Below are 24,472 nucleotides of genomic sequence, written 5' to 3' on the forward strand. Positions count from 1 at the left end.
AATTTCGGCTCTCTTGGCTAAGATCGGATGGCATGTAGCGACTAAAAAAAATGTTTTATGGGTCCGGCTCCTCAGGAAAAAGTATTGCTCCAAAGTCAAATTTCTGGAGGACGGCCTGTCCTCTAAAGATTCTATTGCCTGGAGAGACATTTTATCCACAAAAGGGTTGGTTGTATTTTATCATAGGTTCTAGGAGCCAAGTCTCTATAATTAAAGACTTGTGGGCTTCTTTCCTCTTACCGAGGGGAATGGAGAATCTTTCCGAGAAGATGATCTCTTGGTCACCGATTTGTTTAAGGAAGGATCTCGCGAGTGGGATCCTGAAAAATCAACTTTGTGGTTCCGACGGATTGGAGAGTTGGCATTATGTGCTTGCTTGTTCTTCATGAGCCCATGGATGATTGTCTGATATGGATGGCCACCCATTCTGGGTTATTCAGCGTCAAGTTTACAACCAGAATTCTCAATGGCCCCTTGGCCCCTGTTGATGGGTTGTGGGCGCGTATCTAGAAGCTCTCGATCCACAACGCAATCGAAATTTTATGTGGGAATTGCAACGGATTGTATTCATACAGCAATCATCCTTCTCAGGTGAGACATCGACAAATCTAATAAATGTCGGATCTGTGGCGTTGGGGAAGAAACTGGAGCTCATTTATTTTTTTCTACGATTTTGCGCGAAGTTTTAGCTAAAGCTTTTGGGGAGAAATGGGTTTTTCCAGAGAACGCATCGGGGTTTGTGGCTATCTCTGAGTTGCTGCGCAACTGGATGAATGGGCTATGCTCTCGAGCAATTCAGAGGAGTTTTGTTCCGATCAGTGGCTATTATCAAAGAAATTTAGGATTGAAGGAACGCTTGCATCTTCAAGCCTTTTTGTCAAAGATTGGAGTAAGGCAGTGAATAGATGTCGAGCTTTTGCCTTGAAAGGTTCCCTGGTTGCGAGGCAGCGCCACAGTGGGGGTTCGCAGCCGCCAAGTGAAGTCTCTAATTGGTCAGGTCCGGTCAGGGGGTTGTTCAAGATTAATGTCGATGCGGTTGTTGGATCTAGATGTGCCGCGGTCAGAGTGATTGCAAGAGACGGTTTTGGGGGAGTCAAATGGATGTGGCATAGTCCTATTCATGCTAGCTCGACTCTTGAAGAAAAAATGATAGGTGTCCACCTGGCTCTCTTGTTACCTAAGTTCAAGAACCTGAAGGAGGTGCATATTGAAGGGGACAATCAGTCTGTGATGTTGGCTCTGCACCAAAAGTCTTTTTGTCTGGATTGGAGACTTAATCCTATGTTTGCTGTTATTCTAGATAGTGTTAAGTTTTATTAATTCTATTATTTTTGTTTAGACCAGTAGAAAGTCGACTTATGTAGCCCGCGCTTTTTGTCAATGGGCAGTCAATACTCGGCTTTCGGATTTTTATACTCTAAGGGATGTTCCGCCCCTTGTGCGGAACACTATTTTCGCTAAGGCCGATTTGAATGCGAGGTAAGGGGTGCTCTTTCCTCTTCGTCGCACTTTTTTAGGGGGGCGAGAGATTTTAGGGAGGCCCTTTTGTTCTTTAAAAAAAATATGGATCTGTGCTCGCCCAGTCCTTTTGTGAAATAAAATAACTAAATTACAACAACAGACACAATAAGATTCGTCGAGCTTATAATGTGAGCTTGTGACCCATGTGGGGGCATTAAGTTGGTGGGACATCGATTGGGCCCAAAGTATCGATTCAGAGTTGGGCTTTATTCTAGTCCGCCCTTTCCAAACCGGAAGTTGGGCCATGTGATTTGGACGAAGGCCCAGATTGCGTGGCCCCTAGAGCGGAGGGCAATGCGTGAAGCTGGTTTTACAGAGCAGCGATTACTTCCCGCTTTCGGCAATGGGAGGATTACGGGCCAGTGCCCCTCTCTGATCCACCATGGCATTCTGGGCCTTCTTAGATCGAACCACCAACTTTTAAAAAAGAAGATTAAAAAAATAATAATAAATAAAAAGACCCAGTAAGATTCATGATTAATTAACAAAATAGAATCTTATTCTTACCTTGTCCTATCTCTTAAGTTTCAACTTTGTATATGGTTTTAATTTTCGATTTGAAAAGACACGTTCATGTCGATTGCATGTTTAATACTTCAATTAGTCCAGTCATGTATGGTTCATGGGGACACTTCACCATGTTATTTAATGAGAAGATAAGATATTAGCAAGAAGCAAAATAATTGTACGGAAACCAGTGATATATTTCTCTTTTTCTAGAAACTCTTTCATATATTTGGTTTGACAAAAAGGCACCCTATCGTTATTTTATTTTTTTTCCCGTAGTAGGAAACCCCTACGCATCTTTTATATTTACAGGATATAACAAGTATAATTACTATATCTATTATATTTTCCCTGATAAGAAACTCCCACAAACTCTTACGTATGGTACTTCTTTTATTAATTACTACTATACTATATAGGCTTTAGCGCTGGCCATTATCCATGTCTATGCGTGAGACAAAAGAGATTCAAGTATTAGAGCATAGGCAAAGTTAGAAGTAGAAGTTAGAACCATGTATTTATGATGTAAATAAAAAAAAGTACAAACTCTTATACATGATAATAATAGCTTCAATACTACAAAATTGTATTCATGTGCTATACAATTCGAGTTTACTAGCCTAGATCATGAATTTATTAGTTGTAATCTAAACTTCACTTGTTTTGTTAGTTACACACACGCTGATACACACACACACACACCTATACATACATATATATATATACACACACATATATATATATATATATATATATATATATACACATACAGAGAGAGAGAGAGGGAGTTAGGAATTTATATCCAGTATGCCCCTTAGTTATATATGTATAAATCCACTTGTTAAGTTTGGTAGGAGACCATTACACAATGTTTTCCCTCTATCAATTGTCAATATTTATACAAAGTATTTAGATTCTCAATTTTATTATTATTGTAAAATTTTATCCATAATTCTAGCTCCAAACAATACTTAAAATAAAAACGATTATAGAACTAAGTTTTCTATACAAACTTCTTAACGAAGAAACAAAAAAATTAAGGATCCCTAAATATCATTATTTTATACGGCCTGAATATTCAATGACGTACAATGAGATTTTTTACTATAAAGTGTGATTCACGTTTTTTTTTTCTTCCAGTGATATGACTTTTAAACCACTTCAATTCTTCACTCAAGCTCCGTTTAAAACTCGAAAAATGTAAGAGAAAATGAAAATATGAGAGAAAAGAAAAAATTGAAAGGAAAATAAGTGAAAACCAAAATTCTATGTAGTCATTGAAAATTGTGGAAAACGAGAGAAAAATAAGAAGGGAAAGAGAGAAAATAGACACAAACACGGATACTGACGGAGCCAACTAAGGACCTCGTATAAAATTATTATTTTCTTTTACCACTAATTTTCCTGGTTCCAAATGGAGCCTTGAGGTATAATGATTTGCGTTCGGTGCGGTAGACCTCTGTGATGTTTGTCACGGGAAAGCATCTTGTGACGCGTTATGGGGTTCCTTTAAGTCTTATAATTTTAAATATGATCACATTGTGTGTTCGAAAATGTCCCGAGTTACTCCGAAATTGCTCAAATATATATAGCTATATAATCTGACTAAAAACCTTTAAAAGAACATACAAACACTCAATATCTCGTTCCGAATCAAGTTTGAAAAGTGTATAAAATCTACTATTTTTTTAGAAGTATTTATTTATTTTATGTTGAAAGTATGCATAAAATAAGCAAATATCTGTGTTTAGTGTTTTATCTTATCTAAGCTACCTAGCTAGGTTTATTTTGTTCATTATATTACTCGGAAAAGGCAGTGAAGAGGGACTTTAATATGTCATTTCTCTAAGTCTCCGTTTGAAACTCAGAAAATATGGGAGAAGTGAAAATTTGAAAGAAAAAAGTGATAGGGAGAATGCATGAAAAAATCAAAATTCTTGATTATGTTTGGAAACAGTAAAAATAAAATTTCTCTAATTTTTTTCAATTCAAACAAAGTTAAGAAAACACAAGGAATTTTAATTTTTTTTTCCTAATATTTTCCGGATTTCAAAGGAACGTTAAAGTTTCCCCAAGTTGGGATAACATTCTTACAAGCACACCACACAATGACACAATATCGTAATTGTGTGACACCTCTCAATTTCTTTTGTTTTGTTGACTTCGACATGAAGTTTTGGGGCCGATTGAATGATAGCATAGGCCAAGTTATGTTATTTAAAAAAAAAAAAAAAAAATGTGTGAACCATTTCACTTAACATGGACTGAATGGAATGGAAAAAAGCCCTTTGGTTATGTATCTAAAAGATTAGCCCATATTATACAAATGGGCCAAAGGTCATCATAGCCCCTCAAACAAAACAAAAACCAGGTCCCACAAAATAGACTTGGTCGTGATGACGTGGCCAGAGGGAAAAACACTCATGCGAGTGAAAACGAAAAGACGTAATCTTTTCATATGAGAGAAACAAAAAAACGTCAGCCACGTGTGGGAGGCTTTTGAAGTTGCATGACAGTGAGCCATTCAGCACATGCTCTCTCTCTCTCTCTCTCTCTCTCTCTCTCTCTCTCTCTCTCTCTCTCTCTCTCTCTCTCTCTCTCTTTTTGTCGGTCTCCATGAAACTTCCTCTCAAATCTCGTCCCTTTCACTCCGCGTAAGCATCAATAATGATAGAATGATCTTGTGTCTCTAGCTAAAAATCTCACGACTAACTAGCTAACAAGATACGAGAACGAATTTGTTAGAGTGGTACGGTCAATATACGATCGATTTTTTTCTACTTATATATATCATCCATTGATGATGAAAATATGGAAGATATTTTACTTTCAATAGTTTTTTATTGAATCAATATATTAGCCAAATTTTCACATTTTGTAATAAATCTTAAATATTTATTCAATTAATTCAAAAGCTCGTCTATTTTACTAAATTCTCGCAAGTTCAAATTTCTAAGGACACTAATCTAACTTAAATATTTTTTAAGTGTTTACTTCCATGCTCAGCCAAAATAAAAAAAATATAAAGATGTATATATATAATATATATATATTATATATATATATATTTGCAAGAAAATTGTAATAACCGTTATCCTTCCGTTCCGACCTTCCGAAACGGCGCGACGAATCTTCGGAAGCATCTCCGGACCCTGTTAGGAGAGGTCCAAGCACCTCCAGACTGTCCACCCACTCGGCCCACAGTCCCAGGCCGACGGCCTCTCGGCCCACAGCGCTCGACTGTCAGGCCGTTCGGCCACGTCTCCTGGTCGCTCGGCCAAAGGGCGTCTCTGAGGGCTTTCCTTGACCCTCAAGGGACGTCCATAAGGTCTATATATATGGACCTCGACATCAAATTTAAGGTAATGCATTTTTGAGTCCTGAAACGTTGCTGAAGCTATGCGAAAGCTCGTTTCACTCGAATTTGTCATCTAAACACTTATACCTCTATTTTTCACCTTAATCCTCTTAATGTTGTGCGTCGGAGAGGAAAACAAGCGCAACGCCTCTGTTTTTTCCTTTATAGCTCTTCTCTTCTTCTTACTTTCAAGACGCTTTGGAGAACGCGAAGGACGATACGTGACTGGAGAAGAACTCGGGATACTGAGTTCAAGACACCTAGATTCGAACGCGATCACTTGGTGCGACTTCGGGTCGAACCGTTCGAGTTTCTAAATCGTTTTTCGAAAACGAGTGACAACAATAATCCTAAATGAGATTAGATTTTACCATTAGTTTTTTTTTTTATATCATGGTGAGTCATAACTCATAACAATGTTAAGGCAATAATTGATAGTTTGTTACATTATGTACGTCCCTTCCTTTCTAGCATGCGCATGTAACGGAATTAGAGACTCGTCGCAATAGAATATTATACATAATTGTGTTTTTTTAATAAACCAATAATTGGAACTTAATCGGTAGGTCATTTTGTGTCCCCATGTTTGTGATTACTTTAGAATATAAAAATAAAAAATTTAAACAAAACATAGTAAAAAGCATCTTTAGTTTCACTTTAGCAACACAAAAGCGTCTCTAATTCTTTAGCTTAACAACTTCGGGTTTAGGGTTGACTTTAGTTGAGGTGTTGACATTTGACATGCACTAGAATCACCAAAATAGGAGAGGCTCTCGATGGGGAAAATGATACCGTGCGGCGCGCCGTATGGCTTAATTCATGGACCACCGTGATTGGCGGTACACGTCGTCACTTGTTTTCGCCAAATATGCATCTTTTTGTCGCGTCATTTATCTCCAACTCATTGCGTGTCTAATTCTTATAGGATTTTTAAATTTTTCTTTGTTATCAATCAAATTTCTATTACCAACTTTTAGCGTTTTGTGCACAATCTCAGACTTCACATTTGATCAGATGATTGGATTTTATAAAATATCTAATCAGTCTTGAAAATCGACATTTTTTTATTATTTATGTCGTAAAAAATATCTATTTTATAAAAGGTAAATAGATAATATCCTAGGCCTGGGCCCCAAAAAAAAAAAAAAAATTTAAGCCTAAATTTAGTTTTGGTCCCCCCCTTTCCGAATTTTGATCCACCACTGAATATCCTCTACATATTTACCATGAAATCATATTATTGTGGAGTATGTGCCCTATTTCTTATGGGCAAGAGCCGACAACTAACTTAAGAGGGACTAAAATAAATAAATTAAAAGGACTAAAAATTAAATTAAGATGAATTTGAGAATATTTTTAATAGTTGTTTGAAACCATAAATAATAATAAAAAGTACTAAATTTTCAAGTTTGTTACAAAAAAAAAAAAAATCACTCAGCCTTATAAAAATCAAATAAAATAAGAAACAAATATGTAGAAGAACTATTTGAAGGGACTAAGATACAATTATATATATATATATATATATATATATATATATATATGTGATAATTCTTTGACAAAAAAAGATAACGTAATATGATAATGCTCGAGAGACATCTTATTGTCATACATGTCTCTTTCCAAAATCTAAAGTATCAACAAAGATCACCGTCAGATTGATTATGCAAATTATTAGTAAGAGGACGGATTAAGGAATTATTTGACTAAAAACAAATTGATTAAAGTAATCCAGAAATGGTGTGAGAGTGATTTGGTGGTTCATGGGCTGTGCTTGTGAGTTGTGACCATGTGCTTGACTATGAAGTCAAGAGAGACGTTAGGTCTGAAAAAAAAAAAAAAAAAAAAGACGTCAGGATAAAGTTAAACGGATATTGAGGTGGGACGTGGACGGTCCAACGTCAGTTATCTTTAACGGTGAACAGGTCATGGTAACGACAAATCAAGATTTAAGGAAAAATAAAATGTTTTTTTTTCTCTATAGCGTCAATTTAAATAAAATTTGATATAAAATATTTTTTTCAGATTCATTTCATACATCGAACAATAATATGAACTGAACCTGATGTAATTTTGAATCGCATAAGCAGTGACGGATCCAGGATTTCAATTAAGAGGGGGCAAATTTGAGAAATATTTTTTAGGAGGGGCATTATTGAAAAAAAACTTACAAATTTGGGTCAAAAACATAATTATTAGTAAAATTTAGGGGTAAAATTATAAAAAAATATAAAAATTTAGGGTTAAAAAAATAATTTTCAAAAATTGAGGGGGGGCATTGGCCCACCCTGGCCCCCACCTAGATCCGTCACTGCGCATAAGGAATTCAATATCAATCTAGCAAAACGGCCAGGGATACAAGTCGTTACTTGAATGAAAATAAAACAAAAGAAGAAATTTTATAGAGGCTTCAAATACAAGTTATACAACACAACATCGATTCTCGCACGGATCGTGGCTAAGATTTGATAGATTTTTTTTTTTTTTTTTTTTTTTTGTATATCATGTTCAACTCAAAAGATTTGTGTTTAAAATTATGAATACAATTTTGAACTCCAAAGATTTGATACGTTTTTTGTGTACTTCATTTCCATTTGCGTTCAACGTGTTTCTTAAAAATTACATTTTTTACATTAACAATATAATTGAGGAATCTACTTGCCGCAACATTTATCTTTACCAACAATTACAATTCTCAAACCAAAATCATCAACGATGCCATTGGGTTCCTTGGTGAGTTCCGACGAGCGTCCGGCTGCCCAAACGTTACTCGGGCTGCTCCCCACCAAAAACCCCGGTGGCCTCCTCCTCCTCCGGACATCGTGGCGGTAAGCGTTGACGCGGCGACCGGGAGCAACGGCGGGAATGGCAGAGTGGGAGGTATTTTCCGGAATTCTTCTGGTGTTGTTCTCCTCTCCTACAGTGCTCCGCTACACCGAAGTTACAGCCCCTTGATTTCGGAAGCGGTGGCGATTCGGCGAGGACTTGAAGAAGCTCTAACTCGAGGGTTCACGCGGGTGTTGGTGCAATCGGACTGCGAGACGATGGTGAAATTTATTCATGCTACTATGGCGCCGCCGACGGAAGTTGGTCTTGTTTTGGTGGACATTTTTAGCATTATGAGCAATTTTTGTTGGTGTAAAGTGGTTTTTATTCCACGTAGCTGTAACTCTATTGCTCATATCCTTGCCAAGAAAGCTCTTTATTTTGTCTCGGATGTAATTTGGAACTCTTTGCCTCCTCTTGATTTACAAGAGCGAGTTTTGGCGGAAATGCCTAATGATATCTAAGGTCGGAGACTTGTTTTCTCAAAAAAAAAAAAAAAAAAAAAAAACCAAACTCCACTATTCAAGCATACCACTTGAAACACCACTATACAATATTTTGTTGATGTCACGTGTCAATAAAATCCTTTCTTTGTAGCGACAGTACACGAGCTAGAATTAACCATGGGTCACCAAGCAAAGTCTTATACCTCAACCATTTCACTTGTTTTCGAGGACAAAAATGTCAAATGATTGCATTTATACATCAAATGATGGCAACTATTTTCCAAGATAAGTATCCATGATATTCTTAAATAGGTGGATAACAACATAATGTGTATTACGATAGATGTTTTTACATGCTTCAAAAATATGTAAACAATCCGATTGTATGATTTATTACACACACGTACTTAGGTACAAGTATAAGAATCCTATTCACACCATCATTTCACGTCACATGGGCTTTGTTTGGTGGTTTCCATATTATAATGTTGAAAGCAAGCACGTCAAGGTACGAAGTGAAAAGTGGTTGTTCAATGTTTCACTCACACATCTTAATTTGGGCGTAAAATAAACTCATAATTACGTATTTTGAAAGGCTTAAAGCGAATACTTAAAGATTTCTTATTATTACAAGACTTGTAAAGTAAAAAGGGTTAAAAGATATAAACCCCACGAAATGATGTGTTTGGTCAAACTTTGATCAATGTGTTTATACTTTTAGCTATTACATAGATAATAAGTAGCAAACAATTTTCCAAGTTTTATCATGAGATCGCCACGCGTGCGACACGTGGTAATTTTTTTAGATTTTTTTCTGTTTTTTTATTTTTTTATTTTTATCATTTGGCTCTTTTTTTGTTCTCTTTATTTTAGGTTTTCTTCTCTCTTTGAAATTAGTCTTTAAATATTAAGATAATTTGCTGTATACTCACATCTTTAATGAAAAAAGTGAGCTCATTTGTGTCAATAATTAAAAAAAAAAAAAAAAAGTTCCTAGAAAAAATCAATAATCAAACTAAACAATAATTTGAAATGCAATTAATTTACAAAAAAACCCATTAATTTATAGAGAAATCATTTACATGCATACATAAGAAAACGTATTTCATATAAATCAAAAACATGGATACTGCAGGATAATTTATCCATCGAAATGTATATAATATATTGACATAAATCTTGATTATTTAGAAGCGTACAAAATAATTAGAAAACTGTAAATTGGATTGGCCATCAGTTTTAAAAATTGACGGTTCGATCTCAAATATTTTTTTTTATCTAATCTAATTTGGATTTGAAATGCAATTAATTTATAGAGAACTCATTTACATGCATACATAAGAAAACATATTTCAGATAAATCGAAAGCATGGATACTGCAGGATAATTTATCCATCGAAATGTATATAATATATTGACATAAATCTTGATTATTCAGGAGCGTACAAAATAATTAGAAAAAAGTAAATTGGATTGGCCATCAGTTTTAAAAACTGACGGTTAGATCTCAAATATTTTATCTATTTTGATCTAATCTAACATGATTTAAAAATTAAAGTTGTAGTTTAAATCGAAATCAGATCATTTTCAACTTTAAAAAAAGGATTTTGTAACTAACTAGGCCATCTTAAACTCAAGCTTTGAGATTCAGCCCACGTTTGGAGAGTTTTAGAAAAATAGTCAATTATAGTAGGTGACATTAGAGGTAATTGGTTGAAATTTCATATTTGTCCTTAAATAAATATAACGTTTTTTTTTTCTAGATTCATCAATTTCTCTCTCTTGTTTTGAATTCGCCACATTCTCTCTCCTACTTTTTTTCAAACATTTTTTTTCCATAAAAACTTCAAAAATCAATATCTATCTCATACGAACTCGAAATTGAGTGATTCCAAATCCTACAAATTCGTGGCGCTGAGATCTTCAAAATAGAACCATTGTGTTTAATGAAAAATCATGTTTAATGCATCATGTTTACGTTTCCATTTATTTCCAGATGATTTCCGAAAATTTTCAGTTATTTCCATGTCTAAGGCAGTAACGTGATTTTTCTACATCTATGGCCTTAAACATGATTTTTCATCAAACACAATGGATCTATTTTTGAAGATCTCGGCATCACGAATCCGTAGGAATTAGAATCACTCAATTTCGAGTTCATATGAGATAGATCTAGTTTTTTGAAGTTTTTATATAAAAAAAAGTGTAAGTAAAAAGTAAGAGAGAGAAAGTGACGAATTTGTTAATAAATAAGAGCATATCATATTTTTTTTGCTTATGTGTCCGTTTAGCTATATTACTAAAGTTTGGCAAACATGAGCTAAAAAAAACAAAAAAACAAAAAGTGTGTTTTTTGCCATATTTTTAGAACGCCCTTAAAAAAATTAATACATTTAGACAAATAGTTATTGTTGAACAAGTTAGTTGAGAGAATGATTATGCTAATATAAACTAAACTGGACCGGTTAAAACATTTGAGTTGATTTATAGTATTTTTTTAAACGGTTCGGTTCAATCTCAAATTTTCCAACCGGTTAAATTATGATCTGCCAATTTGAGACTGAACCTAATCATGGGCAACCTTATTTTTTATTTATATTATAAATACTACAATGCATTTCTTTCACATGAATGATATTCTTAATATAAACATATAAATAAATGATAAAAAGAATTAATGAAGTTATATTTATGATACTAATATAAAAAAAAACAATAAATTTCAATAAAAACTAGAGTAAACGTTACAGACAAAATAAACAAGGTTGCTCATTATAGCCCTAACAACAATTATACGACGATATAATTTGAAAATATGTACCTAAAATAACGCTCGGGATATGAATATCCCACTTTCTCCACACTTGCGGCAGTTTAAACATCTATTGTGGTATGTTTCAAAATTTGAACAAATGCCGCGAATTTATCAACAATGTTAAATCGTACATACCACAAATATCGAGAATACTGCAATGAATTTTTTTTTATGATACTAACAAATTCTTCATATTCATCATAATTTTAATGTTTTATCAATAAAAATTAAGTATAATTCATTGATGATATGTAATATAAAAGATTGCATATCACTCGTATTAATTCGTTTGTTGCTCAAATACCCCACGAGATATCATTTTTATGTGGTTTACCAATACGTTAATGATATACCATTAACGCTAGTCAAATATTGGGGTATACCATAGACGGAATGTGAGTTCCAATAAAATGTTAAGTGCGCCGCGACTGCAATGAGTGATTTTTTTTAATCCTTATCTATACTATAATCAAAATAAGTTGATGGATGATATCAATGGGTATGTCGGTTATTTTATTTTACGATGATACCAAGAATTAAGTGTGGGCTTTATCAAATCATTTTGTGCTCTATGTAGTACAAAAAAAAATTGAACGATTAACGTCACCAAAACTTTGCGCTTGCTACTTCCCTGATGTCAATATTTTTAGTCGGCATTTCCTGGTTTGAACAACTCATATATTTGGAGAAGCATTGTGTAGGGTAGAGAAGTTCTTCAGACGAGATCTCGCTGGCGTATTAGAGACAGAGAGTCGGTGAATATATTGAAGGACAAGTGGATCCCACGACCGAGTAAGTTCGGCCATATAGACCCACCATTTCTCCCGGAGGGGCTAAATGTATGCAACCTTTAACTTGTTTCCGGGGAATGGTATGCAACCTTAAGCTATTTGTAATTTTGTATAAGTTCGGCCTTATATGAGGCGTGTTTTAGACTGAGCATGTTGAAGCTATTCTTAGTATTCCTTGCTTGGATAGAAGTATTCTCGATGTCACTATGTGACACATTTCTCCAGATGGGGAGTACACAGTCAAGAGTGGGTGTCGGGTAACGATGGAGCAAGTGGTCACATGATCTATGTGAAGACCGGAGAGTTCTAACAAGTGGCTAAATTTTTTTTGCGGCTCAAGGTCCCTCCGAAGATTAAACATATAATTTGGCGGGTGTGCAATGGGTGGATACCAGCTACAACCACTTTGGTAAGACGTGGTATGTCCATGGAGAACCATTGCCTTATGTTTGAGGACATGCACTTTGAAGATGCCCGAACGTTCGCAAAGTGTGGAAGCTAGCCGGACTCAGTTTCTTCACCTCCACCACCTAATAATTTTTTACGTCATTACAAGCTTCTAGGTAATAGACTCCGAATTTTTAACCTTGATGTGTCACATTTGGAATAATCTAAACGGGGTGGTGGCGGGACAGAAAAGTAGATCGCCGACGACGTTGGTGGAGTGGGGCAATGACTATATTGAGGAATTTAGGGTGGTAGATTGATTTAGCCTACACTGAGAGAGAATCCGACCCCACACTTTTGACGTAGACGCCGACGGTGCTAAGTCACCTGATGATTAGCATGGACGATGCGATGGACATATATAGAAGATGGAGGACGTGAAGTGAGTAGTATGGCTCAGAAGCATTTAGGAGTTGTGATTTGCTCCCGAGTTTGGTTTGACCGTAGAGGATTCTCCCCTAAGGATAATTGAGAGGCCATGATAATTCTACGAGGGACATAAGCAGGTAGAAAGGCGGGCTAGACTAAAATCCTTATCCAATCCAATTTTTTCGTAGTCTAGATGAAATCAATCACAAGAAGGACTATGAGAATTTGAAGGTGTGTTATCATAAAAATTTGTAATAGAGTTGCTCACAACTTAGCTAAATACGTCTTAATTTTTTTTGCTCGGATACATACGTCTTAATTGTCGGTTGTTATATGGCTTGGCCGGAGATTGTCCCGCCGTGTGTGCTGAATGCGATATACGAAAAGATGCGGTTCACCTCGGGATTTAATCCAAAAATTGCTGCTGTTTAGAAAGAAAGAAAAAATGATTAACGCCCTCATATAATAGTTAGGGAACAATTGAATAAAAAAAAATAAAAAATTTAGGGAACAACAGCCAAGAAACGGCGTCACGAATCCGTCAACGCCGTTTCTCACCTCTGTCTCTCTCAAAGCCGCGTAAGTGTGGGTCCCACGAAGAAGGATATCGGTCCCAAGCCCAGCACACATTGACACACCCAAACCAGTATTTTCTAATACGCTTTAAATCTTGTAACCATAATATTTCGTCTCAAAGGAACAAAATTGAAATACAATCAATAAACATATTTAGTAGACCCACTCCACCACCAACAAAACCTAACAAACAAATAAAAAGATAAAATAAAAATGCAGTACAAAATGCTCGGAAAGAAAGACTGGCGAGAGAAGAGAAGAGTCTGATAGCATAGTAAGAACTTTCATGGGTTTTTCCTGTTTTTTTTAACAATGATAATAATATATTTCGTATCCTGATTCTGGATATCAATCATATCATCAACCCACATCCCACAATTCTCCTTATGAAAACAGCTGTTTTTTTTTTTTTTTTTTTAATTCCATATTTCTTTTTAGTTTAGGAATTACGACGAAATATGAATTAGGAATTTTTTTCCTGTGGGACCTCCACATCTTTTCTGCCATGTAAATGACAGCCTAATCACACAGCCTGGAAAGGTTGGCTTTCATAGCCACACTCCTACACACAAAAGCCACTTCTACTAATAAAAAAAAAAAAAAAAACAAAAAAGACCCAAAATCAGAACCTTTGTTGGGTTTCATTTCCAACTGGGTTTCTTTTCTTTCTGTTCTTTTCAAATCAAACTCTTTAAACCCAAACCCAATTTGCCCAACTCTCTGTCTCTCTCTAGACGAGATAAACACATTTTTATTTTTATTTTATTCCTGAACTCTGCCTGAAACTAAAGCTCAAAGCTTTATTCTTTCTTCTCCGGTGAGTGAGTGAGTGGTTCAAGAGCAAAGCTATTGCCTTGGTCCAAATTTTAGGGATAAAAAAAAAGTTCATATCTTTATAGTACCAAAGATATTCCATGAGGTACTTTGCTCGCCCAATATCGTTATCTCAGATCTGGGGCTCCTAAATTCCCTCTCTTCAAACACCACACACACATTGCTGCTCTAATGTAACCAATTTTTGGGTTTGGGAAATTTCATTTATTTAACAATGGGAATGACGAAGATAACGATAGTATTGGTATTACTATCTCATTCCCTTCTCGTTCTATCGATAGCTTCGTTCACTCCGATCGACAATTACTTGATAGCCTGTGGCTCCTCGAAGAGCGTCGCGTTCCAAGGAAGGACTTTCGTACCGGACTCGGACCACTCTTCCCTGGTCGTGAAGTCCGGCGAATCGGCGTCGTCCACGTCAGCGAACGTCCCGTCTCCGATTCACCAATCGGCGAGGGTCTTCTCGTCGACGGGCTCGTTCAGGTTCGAGATCGAGCAGAGAGGGAGACACTGGATCCGACTCCATTTTTACCCGATCCAGACCCGAACCCAGAACCTCGCGAGAGCTTCCATGAGCGTGGTCGCTGATAAGTTCGTCCTCATGGAAGATTTCTTCTTCCAAGGCAAACCCTCGTCGGAGGTGGTTTTCAAGGAGTACTCGGTCAACGTCACGGCCGACTCGCTGACGTTGACTTTCATCCCGGCGAACAACTCGGTGGCGTTTGTGAACGCCATCGAGGTCGTCTCGATCCCCGACGAAGTGTTCCCGGAGCAAGCTCTTGACGTGAATCCCTCGACTCCGTTCAACGGCTTATCCGATTTGGCCATGGAGACTATTTACCGGCTTAACATGGGCGGGCCGGCGATAACTCCGGAGAACGACACTCTCGGCCGGACTTGGGAGACCGACGAGAAGTACCTCCACGTGAATAGCTCGGCCTTAAGCGTGAAGATCAACCCGGCGAGTATAAAATACCCGCCGGGAGTCTCGCCGGAGATCGCGCCGAATCTCGTCTACGCCACCGCGGAGACCATGGGAGACGCGAACGTGTCGAACAACAATTTCAACGTGACGTGGGTCTTCGAGGGCGTTGACTCTCGGTTCGAGTACTTGGTCCGGGCCCACTTCTGCGACGTGGTCAGCAAGAGCCTCAACGTCCTCGTCTTCAACTTCTTCATCAACGACGACGCGGCTCTCTCGAGCTTCGACATGTCGTCAATCGCCGGCGACCTCGAAGTCCCTCTCTACAAAGACTTCGTCTCGAACTCCTCCGGCGAATCGCCCACGACCATGACCGTCAGCGTGGGGCCCGATCCCATAGCCGGTGCTTCGAACGCGATCCTCAACGGCCTCGAGATCATGCGACTCAGCAATAACGTCAAGAGCCTCGCCGGAGAAAACCCCGCCGGGAAAATCCTCCCGGACTCCGGCGCCCGCCGGGGGCTGGTGAGGCTCATCATCGGATGCGCCGTCGGAGCAATGTCCGCCGCGATGATCCTCGTCGCGGTTCTGGTCTTCGTGGCTCGCCGGAGACGGGTCGGCTCCGGCGAGGAGAACGAGAACGGGTCGCCGGGGAACGCCCCGTGGCTTCCGTTGCCGATGTACAACGGGGGATCGATGACGACGATGATGACGAAGATGTCGACGAACTCGAACAAGAGCGGGACCGCCAGCTGTATCTCGCTCGGGACGGCGAGCCTCGGGAGGTTCTTCACCATCAAGGAGATCATGGACGCCACGGGGAAGTTCGACGAGGGGTCGTTATTGGGCGTGGGAGGGTTCGGGAGAGTGTACCGTGGGACGCTCGACGACGGGACCAAAGTTGCGGTGAAGCGAGGGAATCCGCGGTCCGAGCAAGGGATGGCCGAGTTCAGGACCGAAATCGAGATGCTCTCCAAGCTACGACACCGACACCTCGTCTCCCTCATCGGCTACTGCGACGAGAGGTAAAAAAACAAAAGTTAACCTTTAATCGAAAATTTTAAACCTTTGAAGTATCTCGGTTAAAATTTAATTTACCGTTCGGATAATTTTAACCGGCGAATTTGGTTAGGAATTAGTTAGATACACTTGGATCGGAAAACCGCGTGCTAGGTCAAGTAATTTTTCTTACCACGCGATTTTATCCATAGAGGTAAAAAAAAATAATCTAATGCTAAGGTTGATTTTAATCGGTTGAAACACGAATAACATTAATCGAGTTTAAATGAAAAATTTTGGTTAACCGAATTTAATAACTAATGCTAGAGGTAGGGCTAGATGTGAAAAATTCCAATGCAAGATTTATTTTAGTTTTAACCATTAAAAATAATGCAAGTAAACAAAAAAAAAAAAAAACCGAATTCACGTCTTTCGGTCGGGGATGATTTTAGTACAATGTAAGGTTGATCAAAACTAACTATTCAGATAATTTCAAACGAAAAATTGGTTAAAATCAAATAAAGACGGCTAGATTAAATAATTTTTTTGTTAGCATGCGCGTAATTAAAAAAAAAAGATTATTAACCGAATTCACATCTTTTAGGTCGGAGATGATCTTGGTGTACGAGTACATGGCGAACGGGCCGCTCCGAAGCCACCTGTACGGGGCGGGCCTCCCACCGCTGACGTGGCGGCAGCGCCTCGAAGTCTGCATCGGGTCGGCCCGCGGGCTCCACTACCTCCACACGGGCGCGGCCCAGTCGGTGATCCACCGCGACGTCAAGACCACCAACATCCTCCTAGACGACGCCCTCGTGGCCAAAGTCGCCGACTTCGGGCTCTCGAAAGCGGGCCCCGCGATAGACCAGACCCACGTCAGCACCGCCGTCAAGGGCAGTTTCGGGTATTTGGACCCCGAGTATTTCCGGAGGCAACAGCTGACCGAGAAGTCCGACGTGTACTCCTTCGGCGTGGTCCTCATGGAGGTCCTGTGCACCCGACCCGCGCTGAATCCCGTCCTCCCTCGGGACCAGGTCAACATCGCCGAGTGGGCGATGACGTGGCAGCGGAAGGGCATGCTCGACCAGATTATGGACCCGAATTTGGCGGGAAAAGTGGACCCCGCGTCGCTGAGGAAGTTCGGGGAGACCGCGGAGAAGTGCTTGGCCGAGCACGGGGCGGACCGCCCGTCCATGGGAGACGTGCTGTGGAACCTCGAGTACGCGCTGCAGCTCCAGGAGGCTTCCGCCGCGGCTGCGGCGGCGGAGTCGCTCGACAGCAGTACCAACCACATCACCGGAATCCCGATCGCCGCCGCCGGAGGGGAATATTCCGGCGAGGGGTTTGAGAATAGCGTGAGCGTGATCGGCGGGAGAGGAGAAGCGTCCACGGACGAGGATGTCACCACAAGCGCCGTGTTCTCGCAGCTCGTCAATCCCCGGGGGAGATGAAAATTAAAAAAATGAATAAATGGAACTACACTTTTGATTCAAATTTTTTTTTTCATATATATAATTTTTTTTTTTTTACTTTGTATTATATGTCAAGTGTTCATCATAAAGGTAATGAGTGAGTGCTAATTGTTAGTCCACAAACATAAGTGAGAAAGGAAAGGAAAAGAAAGTGAAAGACAAACATTTGAAAAGAAATCAATCCCCTTTGTTTTTCGTCTTGATACAATTTTTTTTTTTAATAAGAATTGGCAAGTTCTTCATTCTGTTTCTTATTGAATTAGAGTGGTGTAGCTCATCTGGAATGCTAGGATCTTACTTGCGTTACAAGTAATAGAGCTGTTTGTGAAAATATATTAGAATAAGATATTTGAATGTGCTGATAAACGACGGAGTCTCAAAATTTGTTCATGTTTCTCCATTGCAGCGGTGCTAGTTAACTGGAAAAAAAATAAGATAATGTTTACTTGTAGTATAAGTAACAGAGCTGTTTATGTTAATGCTATTGTTTGTGAGAAGAGTTTATAGAAAGACAACATTTGAATATATGCTAATTGACTTTGGATTCTCAATATCAATTGTTAACTGAATATGATAAGAGACATGCTTTGTTTTATGGACAAGACATGTGCAAAAGCAAAAAAACCACATCACTTGAATCGGATTGCTTTTGTTTTACAAGGCGTATTTGGAAAATTAAAAAAATGAGTTGTGTGGTCAGATTCTTTTGGCTGTTGTTTATTACATTGCACTATCATTACCCGAAAGTGAATAAAAAAAGAGTGAGCAAAAAAATGAATAAAAATCTTTGCCTCACGCAATCAACTTTATAAATAAAAAAGTACTGCCGGAAAAAGGGTTTTTTCCTTTTGGACTAAAGTAAAAAAAGAAGAAGAAGAAAGTACCTACGGGACGATGGTTTAGTGGATGCAATATATACAAAGTCTAATTACGCTATTACTTTCTTTTAGCAATAGATGTAAATGGTCAGACTATTTATCGATCAGATTATATATATGGTTATGTCGTCTTGCATAAAGCTACTCAATCAATCATATATTTTGCTAGAGAAATTTCTTTTCTTGGATTTAAAAAATGGAGGAATATCCAAGCTAGACTTTATAATTCTAAAATATCTAAAATTGGATTTATAATAAAAAATCGGAAAAAAAATATCTTTCTGCCCATTTTTCTCTTTTTCACTCTCCCCTCATTTTCACTAAAAATGATTTTTTCTTTCTTTAAAATTTAGGATTCCGACGTTCATAAGAGTGACAAAAAAGTAAGATTTTCATCTTTATTTCGCTTTGAATTATTGTATGATAGTTTTAATAATGATCAAAGTGATAATTAGATGATTTAGATTGATTTGGATTGATTTTGGAAAAGTTAAGATTTTTGAGATTTTTTTAAGATGAAATTCGTAGCTGTTTCTGAAGAAATAAGATGATTTACGATGAAATTCGAAGATTTAAGATGATTTCCGATGACTTTCGATGAAATTCGAAGTTTAAGATGTTTTTCAATGATTTTCGATGAAATAAGATGATTTAAGATGAAAAAAATAGACTAAGAAAGTATTTTTATCCGAATTTGAGTCAAAAGTCAAGTTTTAGATATTTTTGCAACTATAGGATATAGTCTTGGAGGTCTAGAAAATGAAATTTATCTTTTGCTACATATATTTGCATAACGGACAGTGAACACATGGATTTTTATGTGGCAATACTTTGTAGTAAACATTGATAGAAGAAATTTGTTTGAACATCATTCTAGGCGACTTCGAATTTCGTAACCATGTGCATTTTTTTCCTTGAGATTATTTCTAAACTATGATCTCTTCAATACTTTAAGACCAAAATTCAATAAGTCAAAATTAATATAAAAGTATAACATTTTTTGTATGTGTTTGTACAAAAATACTTTTAATGAAATATCATTTTATTTTTCTATTGTATTTATTTTTAGTATTTACTTAATGGTCACAAAAGTAAGGTTAGAGATCATTTTCTTTCGGTTGTGAAGTTAAGAAAAAAAACAATTTTTGGTTTTTACGAAATCTGAAGAAAAAAAATTGGTTTGAAAAATATGAAAATCGTTTGAAGATATATTGAAATTCATGTCAATAAAAATATAAAATTTCAATAAATCTTCAAATGATTTCCAAATTTTTCAAACCAATTTTTTTTTTTTCAAATTTTCAAATTTATGTAAAGTTAGAGATCATTTTCGTTTAGCTGTGAAGTTAAAAAAATCATATTTTTTTTACTTCACAGCTAAACGAAAATAATCTCTAACTTTACTTTTGTCACTACAACAAATCTCACCATTACCGACGATTTTTTTCGTCGCTAATACCCCCATAATCGTCGCTAAATCTCTTTAGCGACGATTTTAGCGACGATTTTTATCGTCGCTAAATGCCCGTGCCTAAATATATTTAGCGACGAATTAATCGTCGCTAAATATTTACCGACGATATTAGCGACGATTTTTCGTCCCTAAATGTTTAAACTAGGAGTTTTTTTAATTATTTAGCGACGACTTAATCGTCGCTAATTCCCGCGGGTGAATTTCGCGCGCGAATTAGCGACGATTAAGTCGTCGCTAATACGTTAATTTTTTAATAATTAGCGACGACTTTGTCGTCGCTAATTACAAACTTTTTTTTTTCAATTTCTAAAATTATTAATTTTTATCGTCGTTAATTATTTATTTTTTATTTTGTTTTTCGTTTATGAAATTCTAACATTAAAAATCAAATAAAAATCAAATTATATTATCGAAATGAACTTATATATAAAATACGGTTACGATTTCGATTATCGACAAATATGCAAATAAAAATCTACTATATACAAAATATGTAATAAAACACTAGTCGCGACCTTTGCTTCGTCGTCCCGCCACTCGTTTTCCCCCGCCTCGACGTGAAACGCTCTTCTGCTGGCGCTGAAACTCTGCATGGTGCGGCACAAAATCCTTGTCAAGACAAGTCACACAACCAAACACGAATCAAACTATAACTTGTCACAAAATCCTTAGACTTGTCATAAAAATTTCTAGACTTGTCATTAAAATTTTCTAACTCGTCATAAAATTTAAATTTCAACTTCAAAATTAACTAGCAAAAAGCCGAGCCCGAACAAAAAAAAATCAATCTCAAATCATTATTCATTGATTTCAAAACTCAACTGTCAAATCCATTTTCAAATTAATTCCTAATCCAATCACAACTTCAAAAATCGAACGCGAAACGGAATAATCACGTTTCATCAATCTCATCAAAATCACAAACAAGCGAATCCTCATCAAAATCACCAAAATAAATAACCCGAGGCTCAGAATCACAAAACGCAATCGGTCAAGACAAGTCCTCGGCCAAAAATAACAACACGGCTAACTCAAATCCTCGGCCAAGATAACACATGGCAAAAACGAGCACTCGGCCAAGACAACAAACAAGTCTCAATAATTCAAAATTCACAACAATCATCACAGCCTCATAATCAACAGAATTTTAAATAGCATTCCAAACAAAACCTCAAAATTCACACGTCCAACACAATTCCAAACCAAAATTCGTCCAAAAAAATTCAACAAAAATTAAAACATGCCCTACAATCATCACCCAACCATTAAACACTCTCATAAACGTCTCATGATCACAAACAAGCCTTAAGAAATCAAAAAGCCCCAAAAATTAACTTCCATGAACCCTAATCTACTATACTTATATACATATTTAATCTCTAATCCTAATTTACAATTTTAAATTATCAAACATCCTACACAAAATTAAACAAAATCCTAAATACTAAATTATATAATAAATTATATACTAAATACTTATATCCTAAATAATTATATATATAACTAATTATGTAAATACTTATATCCTATATAATTATAACTAATTATATAAATACTTATATCCTTAATTATATACTAAATTATGTAAATATATAAAATATAACTTATATATATATATATATATATATATAAACTTACCGGCGGTGGCGGATCGAGGAAGAGCCGTGCAGGCGGAGGAAGAGGCGGACGAGCTGGACTTCGGCATCGGCGGCGGAACGGCGGAGGACGGCGGTGGACGGCGACGAGCTTCGGAGAGACAGATCTGATGAGAGAGAGAGAGACGTGAGGAGAGAGATATGTGAGGAGAGAGAGACATGAGGAGAGAGCGACTTACCGGAGCTTCGGGGACGGCGGACGACGGCGGAGGACCGAGTTCGTCGGAGGAGAACTGGGTTTTTGGGAGAGATTGGAGAAATGAAGATTTTTAGGTCTGGGAAAAATGGGGGAAACTAAATACGCGATCTGGTATTTAAAGACATTTACCGACGATTAAATCGTCGCTAAATGTTTAAAATTCGTAGCTAAATGAACTTAAATTTTCAGTTCATAACCAGGCATTTAGCGACGATTTAATCATCGCTAATAGTTTTTTTACACATTTAGCGACGATAACATCGTCGCTAATTCATTCCGTTGTAATTAAATGTGAGGGATTTTTCCCTCTTTAAAATTCGTCAAAATTCAAAAACATTTAGCAACGATTAAATCGTCGCTAAATGATTAAAATTCGTCGCTAAATCATTTCGTTGTAATTTAATGTGAGGGATTTTTCCCTCTTTAAAATTCGTCAAAATTCAAAAACATTTAGCAACGATTAAATCGTCGCTAAATGATTAAAATTCGTCGCTAAATCATTTCGTTGTAATTTAATGTGAGGGATTTTTCCCTCTTTAAAATTCGTCAAAATTCAAAAACATTTAGCGACGATATTATCGTCGCTAATTGTATAGCGACGACAAAAACACATTCAGCGACGATATTATCGTCGCTAATTATTTTCCCGGGAACTTAGCGACGACAAAAAAGAATTAGCGACGATAAATTCGTCGCTAATTATCTTTGCCGCCAAACTTTAATATTTTTGGCACCAAAAAATTAGCGACGATAAAATCGTCGCTAAAAGGGTGATTAGGGACGATTTATTAGCGACGATTAAATCGTCGCTAATAGTTTCGTCGCTAAATGTGGTATTTCTTGTAGTGTGTGACCGTTAAGTAAATAACAAAAATAAATACAAAAGAAAAATAAAAAATATATTCCATTAAAAGTATTTTTGTATAAACACATATAAAAAAGTCATACTTTTGAATTAAATTTGACTTATTAAATTTTGGTCCTAATATATTAAGGAGGACATAGTTTAGCAATAATCTTTTTTTTTTCTTTTCAAGTCAGCACTTGGGATAACCTGTTAATTTGTTTCGTTCTGAATATGTAAATTTCATATGGGATAATGGATAAGTATTAAGATAATGTCGAAGTTATAACTTCTCTGAAGTATAGTTGTAGTACTAATGTGTTTTATGGGACAGAATTAAAATGGGTAAGAATTCTGATAATTGAGATAAAATCCATGAAAATTTTGGTTATGTTTGGAACATCTGTTCTACATGCATAAAGCATAATCATGGGTGATTTAGCTAAATAATCGATTTAAAGTTTTTATCAATAAAAACAAATCGATTTAAAGTTAAGAATTTGTAAAATAGCCAAAACTTATCGAAGATTAAAAGAAGAGCCAAAATGTGCAGTAATCAGGTTTCAAAACAAAATTAATCTTAGTACTAATATTTTTTAAAGTGATAAATTGCTTATAATAATAATAAAAAAAAATAAGTCAAATAAGCCACCAAAAATCTAAGAATTGCTAGATAACCAACATTTTGTAAATTTTTTTTAAATTGTCACTTCAACTTATTTACGGCACTCAAAAAGATAAAAATACCCAAAAATATTCCTGCCTATTTTGGGGGTTTTTTTTTTCTTTTTTGAGTACCGTATGATTATTTACAGAAAATTAACAAAAAGTTGGCTATTATACAAAACGCCATAACTCAAATGGCTATATAGCTAAAAGACCCTATAATAATTGTTAAAAAAAAAAAAAAAATCTTGGTGTCAAAAAATATTAAATAACGTAACTTTGACTACTTTGCTGAAAACTTACAACTTTGGCTATTTTGCTAATCAATTAATTTTAAATGGCTATTTGTACAATTATTTGGATTGATTGCTCAAATACCTAATGTTTATTTATATATACATTTTAATACCTATTTTTTGAAAAAAAATAATTACACGGACTAAGTCATTAGAAGCGTTGAATTGCAAGTTATATCAAACGTTTCAAATATGTTAAAAATGTAGCAATATTGGATGATTTGGCTTGATTATTTATTTACGTGATTATCTTTTGTTTAAAATTCGGTATAAAATGTCCTATAGCCAATGTTTTAGTGCAACATTATAGCCAAACGTTTAATTCACTTTTTACTCATTTATTTCACAAAAATTTTCTTTCATAATTTGTAGTCCATTTAGTTACTCTGAAACGTGAATTTGATTGATGTTGACATTCTATTAAAATTCACGCGTTGATATGGTTTAATATAAGTTCTCTTAATTAGGGATTAGTTATGTTTTTAAATTTTCAACGTAGCCAATACGATTATAATAGGCAATTGATCATTTTTTGTTATTTCCAATTTATTATTTTTTGTTTGAGTTATCTGGCTTA

The 24,472-nt window shown here is 36.3% G+C and overlaps 1 protein-coding gene and 1 non-coding gene across 2 annotated transcripts; both read left to right on the plus strand.

Moving 5' to 3' along the window:
* Positions 1-1,635: 1,635 nt before the first annotated feature.
* Positions 1,636-1,942, plus strand: LOC149398219 (signal recognition particle RNA). The gene has a single exon (XR_016299455.1).
* A 12,266-nt stretch (positions 1,943-14,208) lies between these two features.
* THE1 (protein kinase family protein) lies at positions 14,209-18,064 on the plus strand. Its single transcript, XM_089614048.1, has 2 exons — positions 14,209-16,437; positions 17,016-18,064. Exons 1-2 carry the CDS (start codon positions 14,705-14,707, stop codon positions 17,860-17,862), a joined length of 2,580 nt encoding a protein of 859 aa, XP_089470174.1. The 5' UTR covers positions 14,209-14,704; the 3' UTR covers positions 17,863-18,064.
* Positions 18,065-24,472: the final 6,408 nt, after the last annotated feature.

Source organism: Urtica dioica, chromosome 5 (assembly GCF_054948205.1).
Source record: "Urtica dioica subsp. dioica isolate 48M chromosome 5, U.dioica_male_clone48M_v1_H2, whole genome shotgun sequence".
NCBI lineage: Eukaryota > Viridiplantae > Streptophyta > Magnoliopsida > Rosales > Urticaceae > Urtica > Urtica dioica.